At 30.8% G+C, this 14,060-nt stretch overlaps 1 protein-coding gene across 1 annotated transcript in view; it reads left to right on the top strand.

Moving 5' to 3' along the window:
- LOC129961834 (transcription factor GATA-4-like) overlaps window positions 1-14,060 on the top strand; it is a 134,973-nt gene that overhangs the window by 87,307 nt on the left and 33,606 nt on the right. The window contains exon 2 of the mRNA XM_056075415.1: window positions 3,805-5,224. Coding sequence (XP_055931390.1) covers window positions 4,928-5,224 — 297 coding nt within the window. The 5' untranslated portion in view covers window positions 3,805-4,927. The remainder of the gene's footprint in view (window positions 1-3,804; window positions 5,225-14,060) is intronic.

A 14,060-nucleotide genomic window follows, 5' to 3' on the forward strand; every position in this document is an offset into this window, starting at 1 on the left:
TAATAAAATATAAAAAAAAAATAACACAGCAAAGGTTTTTTTTTTTTTTTTTTTTTTTTTTTTTTTTTTTAATGATGATCCAATTTGTAATAGCAGCTGTTTCGGTGGCAGAATTTTAAACAGGTCGGGTATTTCCATCTTCTCTAATAGCTGTCGAATTCACTTCAGTCACGTGCTAGAATTTAAGCAATAAACTTTATGAGCATTTGAATTGCTTCTTATTCCTTAGAAATTCCTGAAGAAATGGTATTGAATTGATATTAAAGTATAGTTGAATTTAATTAATTGTTAATTAAAGTCAATGATTAATTGAAAAAGATCCATGAAAAACAACATACTATTATGATATACTTATTTTTTATTTATTCTTTGAAAATAATTGAATAAATTGCTTTAATTTTTTCAGTGAATGCTAATTTCGAATCTGTTTAAAATATATTGCTTAAGGATAGGGCCCCGAGGGGTCAATATTTTGGACAAAAGTCGGATCCTTTACAGAAAAAAATCCCTGATTTTAATCCCTGCCTGAGGGTGACCTTTCAGAAAGTCTTCAGGTTGGATTTAAAGTACATTTTTTCGGTTCTTTTTCTTCATTTAAACTTAATATTTATTTATAATTTGGTTACATATTGGTAAGTAATTTTAGCATAGAAATATTTTCTTTTAACTTTTTTTTAAAATGCAACATGGTAATTATTATGTTACATTTGTCATTTATTTTTAAAGTAGCATTTTTTCTCTGGTAGAACGGTCATTTGATGCAACAAAGTAAATACAAAAATAAAAAAAAATTGTCAAATATATGTTTCTCTCGTTAATATGGCCTCATAATAATACTTTAAAGAGGTCATTATTTCTGTGTTTTTTCTCTTTAGTTCATTTATTATTATTATTATATTTACCTACTCGCTTATTTTTCTTCAAAGCGCTACTTTGTAGTGATATACATAACCTTATCCCCCTCCCAAGAAAATTTTTCCCTATATTTTTTTAATGCAATAATTTAAAGTGACGTAATAAATTGGCTCACATCCATCATATTTATGTTTCCTTGTCCCATTGAGATAATCGCGTTGGCGCAACGGCAGGTCCTCCTGACTGGTATCATAATTGCTGAAAGGATTATCTCACACAAACGGCTAATCATATACAACTAGTTTCCTTCCATACCGAGATGTTTATGGGAGAACAATCCAATAAAAAAGAGGATTAGAGAGATTCATTGTCAATGCTTGCGGAGAATACGAGATGATGCGGCTATCCACAACGGCTAACGCTTCTGATGGATTCTATAGAAAGTGATTAGTTTGGCTTATCGTCACCGCATCTGGCAAATGAATGAGACGCCTTCTTTGATTTATAAAACTGAAATTTTCGTTTAATTGCAATTAGCTCATTTGTCATCACTTCGTACTTTTTAAGAGTTTAAGCGCCAATTGGGCAATGAGATTTTTTACAAAAGAATGGCATTTTTTTTTTTTCACGCAAGAATAATAAGCCATTCATATTCTTTTGAAGGGTAGGGGGAGATATTATGGTCTGTTCAAATGGAAGGCATTCTTTTCCTCAGATTTTGAATTTATAGTTTAATTAATCATGTGCCAGATTCTTGACGCCGCAAGGCTGAGAATTACTGCAACGTGTGGATTAAACGATTTTATTTCACTAGTTCTTAAATAAACAAGCATGTAAAAAAAATACTAACTGAATAAATTATAAAATATTAGGATAATATTAATACTTTATAAAATTATAAATAGTCTGGTCCTAATATGTTTTATTAAATTCACTTCGTTATTAAAACATTTAAAAACTCCGAAAATCTGTTTCAGTGAGATCGTGTATAAACGGAGATGCCGGACAGACAGGAGTCATAGATGACAAAAACAAAAATATTTTTACAATTTTAATAAAATAAAAAAATAACCCAATTTTTAAAATTTTTTTTGGAAAAAACGTTAGAATGTAAAGCTAAATTAGGCAGTCTATTGAAAAAAATGGGAAGGGGGGGGGGGAAGGGCTCTTAAGGCGCACTGCTTAGAACTACAATAGTCAATCACAGTATACAAATGAGAATGACTTTATAACATAATAGTTGGATTTTATAGTATAGTTTGTAATACATTCTGGTATTAGCTGCTATTAGTTACATTTTGAATTCAATTTTAGAAACTGCACCTAAATGTGTGTAGTTTCGTCGCAAAAATACATCACTACTCACTTTGTAAAATTAAATTATTAAATTTTCATTAATGTAATATTAGAATATTTTAACGAATGTTTTATGAATAGAGTTATATATTTAAATGCGCATTTTAGAATTAGCCTTTTATTGACAGTTGCATTGTATTTATTCAATATAAATTTCTATTAACGTATCAGTCAGAATGTGTTGTAAATTAATAAAAACTTTGATCTTATATTCGCACTCATCATGGTTTATCGAATACATATCTTGAAACGAATGCCCCTTTTGTTTTTCTGAATTACATGATGCCATGGTTAGTTGCTAAAAAACTCTAATATTTTATAGAAAGAAATCTTGGAGGTTATAATTTCTTTTCCAATATTTGTTTAGTTCTAAATTTCAATTAAAAATTTGTAATTTAGGTTCGATCAAATATTTAAAACATTAGCAAGCATAAATGATGGAATATTTCTACAGTTATTAACAACTCTATCTTTTTTGTACTCTTATATGTTTTCACCAAATATTTTTTATAGTAAGTAAATTTAACAAATATTGGTTTTTATAAAATATTTCATTCCGATGAAATTGTTTTTAACAACAACAAAAATTAACTCCAAATCTAATTATGAAAAATTATTTATTAAGTTAGAATGTAAGTTTGAAAAAAAGTTAGGAAGTAGTTTTGGTTCTTAAAAATAATGCAAACAGGCATTGAAATGCCTTTAGAATTTTTTTGACATTTTTTTTCGCTTAAGAATTTCTAATAAAGAAAAGGTAAAAGTTGTATTTAATGTTAAGTACATGAAAAACACCTAGAAAAATATCAACGATTTCCTTTTAGTTTCTCGAACAAATGCCTTTTATAGTGCATATTACTTGTAATTTTAATAAAATTGTAGTTCATTGAAAGCTCTCTTTTTATAAACGGAATTTTTGTCACATTATTTTTTTATCTCTAAATTTCAAAAGATTTATATACATTTAAATATATAGCAAGGCTAATTGGTTTAAATATAAACCTACATCTCAAAATTTGTATTTAAATTGATAAATTAAATCCTAGGAAATATTTAAAAACACACAATATTAAAAAAAAAATTGGAAAAGAAAATTTCATATCAAGATTTTCCAAATTTACAGATCTTAATATTCAATATATGAGTTTTAATCCCAATTATTTCGATTAAGAAGTTACTAAGAAATAATTATCAAGATCTCTTTGCTTAAAAAAGTAGGTGAAGTATAAAAGGTCATGAACCGAAGTCCAATAAATACAAATAATCCAAAACAATAAGGGTCAAATAAGGCAATCAAAATGTGGCATAGTTTTGTCATCAATGCATTTCCTCGACAAATTAAAAGCAATTTTCGCAACTCAGTTCCTAACAAACCGTTTCTCTTTCTACTCGCCTATTCTCTATAAGAGATTTTAAATTATTACTGAAGGAACTCCATCCATTCACATGCCTCGCTTAGAAAGAACAATCCCTCTTTCCAGGACACGTGCGTAAATTTCCTGGCGCAACACCAGTGGCAAATGTTTCTCTCATTTCAAATGCATGTGATTGTAGGAAAGACCGTCATTTAATGAAGTATCTGTTTCTCTTCTCTAGGGCCGAGACAAAGTATCCAGCGGTCGCACAGTTCTCCAATTCAATTCTTTTGAAACCAGTTGAAATACGAGGTAGCAGCAGCGGCATCTTTCGCAGTCCACGCGTGACGCATGGACGTGATCTGAATGCTCCCCGAGCACTCCTGAGAAGGCTGCCAATACGATCATAGATCATCCAGTCGACAGTGCATGACCAAATATATATTTGAATGCACGGGACTCTGTCCAATTTCAATGGCTTGCAAGATCCCGTCCGAGTAACAGTAGACGGTTGGCTAATTCCTTTTGATGAGCCGAGAAAGAATTTTCTCTGTCTCTCTTATCTCCAGAACAATATACGAGATTTATCACAGCTCTTAATAAATCATAATTTAATCCTCCTCGAAGAAAAATGGCCATTTTGCTGTATGCAAAGAGCCGTCGTTGTGCGTAGCAACGTGGTGACATAGGAACTGGATATTGATCTGTTCAATGATTAAATGTCGTTTCGAGGAAAACTGATAACGAGAGACGGCGCATAATTATTTTTTTTCCCCAGTAAACTCTGAAAAGAAACATTTTTGCTCGTTAGATTGATTGATATGCAAATCGTAGAGTCTGTTTCCAATCAATCAGATTCTGTTTTTATTCAAATGAGCTACAGAGTGCATTTAATTCATCTTTTCTAATGGAACAGGAAATTTAGCAGATGAATACAATAAATAACCATATTGTAATGGAAGAAAGTAATCATTTTAAGAAACATTTATACAGTATCACACAGTAAGTGACAACTCTAAAACTTTTCATAGACCTTATATCTGTTAATAACGTTGGAAAATGGAGTGATTAACTAAATATGAAGCCAATGGCAATCAAACCATCTTTATAAACAACAATATCACGAATAAGGTAGCACAATGATCCGAATTGGAATAAAATACAAACCCATCATTAAAAACCTATTAAATCCAAGGTTCGAGATTGCCATTGTGTAATTCAGCGACAGACTCTACTTTGTCAAATTCTTCTAATTGAAAAATATTTTCAATTAAGACTTTTGAGGCATCTCTTGCTTTTGGAACAAAGAAAGCTGTTCACAAGAAAGGCTCACACTTCAAGGGACGTTTATAATATTTCTGTTAATGACGCTAGGTGCTGTCTGTCCCAAGGGAGAGCGGGCATCAGGGACCACGATGTTCCAAAATATGTCGTCCATCCACATGCCCGCTTATCAAGATTCGTATTTGCATCCTTCTTCAATGTTCATACCCAGTTCTCGGCCAATGATGGCTTTGCATCAGAGTGGAGTTCAGCTGCCGGGAACTACCAATCCCAACGCGTGGTCAACATCTGGAGAATCCGGAGCCAGAAGTTCAGGAATGCCCATGACAGATTCTTACCATCATGCCCAGATATCTGCTGTAAGATATGGATTCCAGGTGAGATAATATGATGCACTTTTTATTTAAATTAAAACTATAATTGTTGGATTTGCTCATTAACCAGAAAAAAGTAAACTGATTTACGTGGATTTCTTAAATGGGAAATAAGTAGTTGGATTTGCACAAAAAGTTCAGCACCATATTAGAGTAAAATCATTCACACTTTAAACACTTACTTCATTAAGTGGTAAAATATAGTATTTTAGTGAGTCTATTATACTCAGTTTTTAATTCAGTCGATCAGCGCTATGTAGCTTGTTAGGGAAAAAAAAAAGGAAAGCTTTTATTTTTGTTAAAACACCCTCTTTTGTGCAACCTCAATTTCATATTAATGACTCTGAACAGGAACAGATTTATGTTTATTTTTTTACCTACAACAATCATTCAGTTTTGTCTTCAAGATGGAGCAGCTTGGAAATTTGACAATTATTCTTTCTTCCTTATCCGAAACTTCTTATATAAAAGGCATTCCTACTGCCCAATTATTTGCTAGTTTATGTATTCATGAAGTTGTTCAATGCAGCGATCCTTATTTGTATGTTAATGTATACTAGAGTAAACATCCAATTAAAATCTACACCAATTTAACACAAAATCTGATACTTCTCCCAAACAATTTACCATGGGGAAACTTCAACATATATCTCTGATAGACTGCTTATTTCTCAATCTTGTAAAACATGCTGGAATATTAAAATCTTGAAGGACTTTGCTATTTAATGTAAAACTTGTCATAATATGTTAGTTATGACGTCCAACGTTAGTTAAAGACGTTAGTTATGACGTCCAATATGTTAGTTATGACGTCCAACATCTATTGTAGTCTTTCAAAAAACATCGCATATTCTCTATTCGTCACAGAAATGCTTAAAAAACAACGCAACAGTCAAATTTTTTTTAATATCTTTTTTGAAATATCCTCTTGTTTTAAACTTTTGTTTTGGATTAACCACTTAAAATGTCCATAAAATGATTTTTCTTCTCATTCAAAAAATATTTAACCATCATAATTACTTACGAAATTTCTAATTTAAATTAGGCTTTATGCACATAGTTAAAATTTATTGTTGATCATATGAAACTGCAATTTATTATCCTTTAAAATGGAATGAAAATGGACCATAGAGCTATTATCATGCGGAATTATTTTAGTTGAGAAATATGAAAATAAAAAATTATTCCTTTCTATCATGTCATGCTTTGAAATGACATACAGGAAAGACTTACTTCTCAAGAGATAAAAAATGTACACAAAAAGGTTATCAGGTACTCCTATAAGTGTGCCTATTATGATATTTATTGTAATATGTAAAAGAAAACTTTGCTAGTTTCATAACGTTGTAACTGTTTTGAGAATTTCTATTTGAGATTTTGTTTGAGATTTTCTATGGGTTCACTCATACCCCAGATATATGACAGCAAACACCTAAATGCAAATTAAAATAAAAAAATAAAATGCACAGGCTGCTTGCCATTTTTTTATTGGAAGCTATTTTCTATTTGGAGGCAATCTGAAGCTAAAATCAATGAATTTCATATGTAGACAGTAAAAGACATGAGGAGAAGAACTTTGGAAAAAAAATAACGGAAGTCACAGATAAGAAATATTTTGGCGTTGTTGGTCAAACTGAAAGCACACACACACACACACACACACACACACACACACACACACACACACACACACACACATACACACACACACACACACACACACACACACACACACACACACACACACACACACACACACACACACACACACACAGGATTATACAAAATGTATGACTTGTATATAAAGGATGCATGTATGGCAATGGCTTTGTATAAAGGATTATACAAAATTGATTTTTTGTAATATTATCTTTTCGTTATTTTCTTGTTCCTTCTATAAAATCTGGTTTCATTTTGTTCATTAGTTTTAACTGCAAATGTCCTTCATTAGGGAGGCAATATATATATATATATATATATATATATATATATATATATATATATATATATATATATATATATATATATATATATATATATATATATATATATATATATATATATATATATATATATATATATATATATGATGATTCTTGAGCAACACACTGTACTTTAAATTTTCCTTTATGATATTGCGAGAAATAGCAACCTCGAATCACTCTTAAATTCACGATTATTCGAGCAACAGGTCACCGGATTTCATTTTCATGGAACATTCGAAATACCACAACAATATGACAAAAACTATTCTACTTAAGGAAAAAAAAATGCATGAAGTGAGTTTTGAAACCTTTACCTCAATCTATCATGTCCTCAGCAGGGCAAGGAAGGAAATCTAGGTGAGGTACCTAACAAATGTGACGTTTATGACCACAAAATTATGTCTAAGCTTACACATCGATGACATATTAATTAACCACACGTACCATACTTTTCCCACTCTTGCCAGAAGAGGCCACATCCATCATCGTGCAGATGGGCGCAGTCGAGGCGACTCGAAGAATCCGAATGAAGGTGCAAGTGACCGATAAATATCACCGAAGAACCCTCCCCGCTGTTTCTTGATGTTTGCCTTGACGCGATCGACATCAGCCACTCTTGTAATTTAGATGCAGTGATTCATCGGCCACTCCTCGGCCAGGCCAGCTGAATTAGTATTTTATTAGAGATCCTCCGGGCTATAAAGCACTTTGGAGATGGTTTCAGCCGTCCAGAGAGTCGTTTCGTGCTCTGACTTTGAAAGGGATTTGATAAAATTAGGGATGTTATTGTTGGTTTCATCAGTTTCTTGATTACAGGAAACAGTCGAACTGAAGAATTTTTAAAATTCCAAAATGATCAAAAGTAAGAATAAATAAATTGTAAACATTTTGACTAAAGTAATGTTTTTTTTTTTTTTTTGATAAAATGTTTGATGAATTTCTTAACATTGCTCAAGAAATTTAGAAAGGTTCATTAGAATGTTGTTAAAGTTTTCATCTGATATTTTTTTCATATTTTTTTTAAACAGCGAAATTTATTCAATGAAAAAACTGGAATATCCAAAGCAAAAATTGGTTATCTAATTGAAGAACGAAAACGTCTCAAACGAGCATATTTGTGTGTTTGCATGTGTGTAAATGGCTCTACTTCATGTTATTTTTTAATTCCTATTTTATGAAAGTATAGCAAAAACATAGTATTCATGAAGAACTTCGAACTCTAGAGTTGACCGAATCTCCACGTTTCAGATCTCCCTGCGTGTTCGAAAAACACATCTATGACATTATTTCTGTCTTATTCTACCTGTGAACATAACAACTCAAAAACGCTTTGATCTAGACAAATGAAATTCTATATATAGATTTAAAAACAAAATGTGTAGATTTGCATTATATTTTGAACTGTCCGGCTTTTCAAAGACATGTGAACTCGATAACAACCAAAAATAAATATTTGGATATATAAAACTTGCTACACAGGAATAACATTTTAAAATGCGTATTTTTTTTAAATCAAATTTTAAACTAAATCTGTCAAAGAGTTAACAGTCTGTCAGTCTGCTTTTTCGCTTGCATGTAAACATCATAATCCCTAAACGCAATGACTTAAATCTATGAAATTCAGTATGTGATCTTACGGCTACAACTGCAGCTCCTTGTCAAGTATTGGTTTCAACTGATCGGAAAAAATGTGTCCAAAATACATATTCTCAAGATGGATTTAATAAAATTGCTAGGTTTATTCAAAAATCGAAATTTTTTAGCCAGTTTCTACCTCTTAACTGTTTCGGAAAATGCGGATCTACATTGTGTCGCAAAAATTTACGATGACAAGTATACGCGTCAAATACAGAGTATATATAATATAAAATTATGTTGTAATGAAATGACATTCCCCGATTTTAATAATCACATTTATTTATTTACTTAAAAGAAAAAACATTTTTTGCATACGAGCGAAAAGAAACATAAGAAATTGGGTGATTAATATAACAGAGCGATACATTAAGATAAATAATTCATGCTATATGCGGGGTTTTGTTGATAATAATTATTAATAATCTTTTATTTGTCCCTTTGATTTCGACTTGGCTTCAAAATATTTTAAACACCTTGAAATTTACCAATATATTTGAGTTTTTACTAAAATTGTAATTCAAACTGCAAATTGTCACTACTTATTACTCCTGACGAATAAACTCGTGGTGACTCAAAATGTTGTACCTTTTCCATGACGAGTATACTCGTAAAAAACAGTTAATTGTTTGCCAATGCTATGCAAGGCATTTCCGGCCATACCCAACACATTTTTTTGCTTTAAAAGGATGATAAGATCTTTATTCGAGAGTATGCAATTAATTTTAAAGAAATCACTCTTACTAGTTTAATGAAGGAATTTTTAAAGAAAAAAAATCTGCTTTCAAAAATGAAAGAGCAAAATAATAAGTTGCTCGGATGAAGTAAACAATTACAAGTGTTTCGACTTGGCTTCAAAATATTTTAAACATCTTGAAATTTACGAATATGTTTGAGTTTTTATTAAAATTGTAATTCAAACTGCAAATTGGCATTACTTATTACTCCTGACGAATAAACTCGCCATAACGCAAAATACACTTATTCCATGATGATTATATCCGTCAAAAATAGTTAACTATTGTTTGCCAATGCTATGTAAGGCATTTGCGGCCATATCCAACACATTTTTATGCTTTAAAAAGATGATAAGAGATTCGAGAGTATGCAATAAATTTTAAAGAAATCACTCTTACTATTTTAATGAAGGAATTTTTAAAGAAAAAAATTCTGCTTTCAAAAGTGAGAAAGCAAAATAATAAGTTGCTCGGATGAAGTAGACAGTTACAAGTGACTCAAGTTCTTTGTAACTCCAAATATAAAGAAAAAAGTCCAAAAAATTATAAAGAATAAAAATAAGTTTAAAAGTAGAAAAGTACTCATAATCCTTCTGACTTGAAGTTTCAGATTTGTGCAAATAACAGCAATATTTTCTAAAATCTTATAGAACTTGTCAATTTAATCTTACTTAAGGAAATCTATTTTTTATTTACTATCCCTTCTCTCCTAAGTGCAGGAAAGACGAACTAAACTCAAATAACAATTTTTCGAAATGTTTAAACAAAATATCCGCTTTTCATCCAACTGCCATTTATATCTTGATCTCTTTCATATTCATTTTGGCCTGAATTAAGAGAGGAAAAGAGTGCCAAAATCCTTTTGAAATGGCCGTCAATCATCTGCCACCCAAACGCAGGTGAGGACGAAACGAAGATGTACGATTTCAGCGCATCTCTGACAAATCAATTCTGATCTCATCAAAAAGGCAGAATGAATGCCATTGGTCGATGCAAGCTTTCCAGCTTCATTCCGTATTCGGTTGGTCTTACCGCTATGCATGCACTAGTCTTTTATCTTCGCGATCGTGTCATTCCGATAATGTCGGATAAGGTGGTTTGACTTACCTCGCTCTACACGCGTCTACCTTTTCCTTTTCTTTCTCTGCACAAAGAATGACAGACAAAAGAAAGAACGCCAATAAATTAAAAAAGTTTCGACAAAGGATGTTGGAAAAAATATGCCTTCCGTTTCAGCCGTCAATTAGCGGTTCGGTTTAAAGGGATTTAAACAGGCAGCGTTTTTTTAAATCTTATTTTTCCATTGGAGCTATATAGGGTTTTGGGTATTGTCATTAACTTTGGCAAAGAAAAAGCAGCAATGAAATAATTGTTCTAATAATGCATGAATTATAATCTTATTAACATAATTGTTTTTTTTTTTATTTTTTTTTTTTTACTTAACATAGAATTAAACTGTCAATCATTTTCGTCAGATAAAGTTTTATTGGTTGTTTCGAAGATTATCTTATTGGTTTGCGATCTTTCACCACTTCTAATGGCTTTTGTTGAATCACTGCAAATCGGATTATTCGGGTACTTTGATTGACAGCTTAATCTGATCGTGCGAGTGAATCAATGGATTTCAAGAAAATTTTAGCTGTTTTTTTGAAGGAATTTGTTATGAAGAATCGTGTGAGAAGAGACCGCACAAATATTCAGAAGCCCGCTAAGTGCATTTGTTTAGCTATGCGAGAAATGTCGCTGGAGGAAAAAAAAATTCTAAAAGATTATTGAGCGGAAGGAAGCAGTAGAATTAATACATTGATATTTAGAAAAATACTAATATTCTATTAAAAATGAAATTCTTTTCAATTTTTAAAAAATTCGTGTTGCTTCAAAATATTATTTGTCTGAATGTCTTGTATCAAATGAAATTCTCTTCATAAAATATGAGGATACTTTTATTCTATTATTATTATTATTCCACTAGCATAGAATCTGTCTGCTAAGACTTAGTAAAAAGCTATTACAGTTGCATCCTATTAACAAAAAAAAAGAATTAACGAGAAAAAAAAGCAAATATAAATATAAATTAATTCAGTATAATAATTATACATTGCAAATGCTATGAGAACCATCAGGTAGGAATAATGAATTGTTCAAGTAGTATATTATGATGCCATTTCCTTTTTCTTTCGGAAATTTCTTTATAGCAATAATCTTTGTCAAAAATTTTTCTCTCTGAAGGATTTAAAAGATTGAATTTTGAGCTTGATGATAGTAAAAAGTTCTTTTCAAAAGATAATCAATCATATTGTCTTCTGAAACTCTTTTGTTCTAACAAAATTTATTAAAAATAAATATCATTTTGTGCTTAACTATAGAACACACACACACACACACACACACACACGCACGCATATCTGTGTGTCTGTGTGTGCGCGCACACGTGTTATTCAGCTCAAGAATTCATAATCTTTATTCAACCAGAAGTTAAACATTTGTTCTCTTTATCAAAAGAAAAAAAAAACCTCACATCACAGCTCCAAAGGATCAGCGAGGTACATTTGAATCGCAGTGATGTGAAACCATTATTTTTATACATTATCATTATCAAAGCTAAATGCTCTCAACTAATAGTCTCTATTGTCGTGATAGAAGCACATTTCTTATCCCTTTCGCATACCAATCTTTTTCTCTTATATACAGTTACCGCAGAACTTTTAACACTATCTTCTGATACTAAATTAATTCATCGCCGTTAAGACAAATCGTTATCGGATCCAACAGCCTCAATTCCACAAACACAGCAGCACTTCTTCATATAAACAATGATATTGAAGCATAATTTAAATATTTGAAGATCGAATACAAAGGACTCATATACTGACTTTAATGAATGACTCATTTAGGAATTATATTATGCCTTTTTAGCATCTAGCTTATACTGTCTTTGCAGTATAAGCTGGATAGTTAAGTCAACCATCTAAGCTGGATAGTTAAGTACAATTTCACAGTTTTAATAAGATAACTACACAAAAATGGGAGAAAATTGTTTGTAGCGACACTTAATCCTCAATTTCTGGTGGCAATTAATCGTGTGGGATATAGTTAATACACAAATACCAGAAAATTGAATATGCATTTTGTAAAACTTTTTTCCGACCGATTAAAATATAAATTTGGTACAGAGTTATTGCAATGACAAAATAACACATCAAATTGCATACATTTAAGTCAATGCGTTTTGAATTATCTCGTTTAAATGTTCCAGCTGAAAGGCAATTAACTCCTTTGCGTATTTGGTTTCATCTAAACTTTATCTGTCTAGCTCTCTTCATTTTGTAATTACCGTGTAAAATTATTTTCGGATTATCGGGCAGGTAGATTTTCTTTGAATGGATTTTGATAAAAATTTGAAAATTTAATATAAAAACCATATGCTAATTTTACTAAATTACTAATTCTAATTTATTAAATTACTAATTTACTAAATTACTAATTCAAAGCGTGCTTGAGTTATTGTGATCACAGACACGCAGACATAATTCCAAAGATATGTTTTTCGTATTTTTGTTCTACGTTTCATCCTCGAAACGTAGAAATTTGCCGAAATCTCGAGTTCATTTTTTTTAATCCTTACAATAATTTCTCTTTGTTAAATTATTAAAAATCAGAGCTTACTCTTAATTAAAACGATAAAACCTTTAATTTATTTATGTGGAGAAAGGCAACGACCAACATTCACACTCGACATATATTTATTAAGAAACGACGTATGAGTTAATACAAGGACAAAACATTATTGAACTAACATAAAAACATGTAAAAAAGGCGTATGTGAGAGGTACGCTTTAACGTCTCATCGTCGAACTCTCGTCTGCAAATTTAGGTAAGAAACCATCATGTGATTATCATCATGACACAAGCAACATGGCGCCGTAACAGAATACGAGAACTGTTAGCAACTCCCACATTTATATCTACAAATTTATCTTCATAAAAATGATAAAATATTAAAAAATCATTTTTGATACTTAGATTTCAGAAATTATTTTTTAAAAGACATTTCAGAATTAAAATAAATTATTCTATTGCAAAAAGCAAATAATCTGCTTTATCGAATGTCCAAAATAATTTTTTTAAAACAATTTCAGGTTATCTTTTATAAATTTTTGTCCATATAATTAGTTCCGAAATAAGGACTGTTATATGCTTTCAAGTTTTGGAGGACGTATTTTAATTGGTCGCCAAAGAAACTAATGTAAAGAGCCATAGAAAGTTATTGGTTCTCTCATTAGCATTTAAATTGTCTTAACCTCTCGTACAGACAGTTACTACTAGTTTTTAGCCACTCCCTATTCAAGAGGATTTCCTTTTTTCAGACAGTATAAATAATTTCTAATGGTAATACGTGGATAAAATTCCGTTTGAAGATTCCGAACTCTCACATTATTTACCAATATTTGTCAACATGCTAATAAGTCCATTTATTTTGCC

This window comes from Argiope bruennichi, chromosome 2, assembly GCF_947563725.1.
Source record: "Argiope bruennichi chromosome 2, qqArgBrue1.1, whole genome shotgun sequence".
Taxonomy (NCBI): domain Eukaryota; kingdom Metazoa; phylum Arthropoda; class Arachnida; order Araneae; family Araneidae; genus Argiope; species Argiope bruennichi.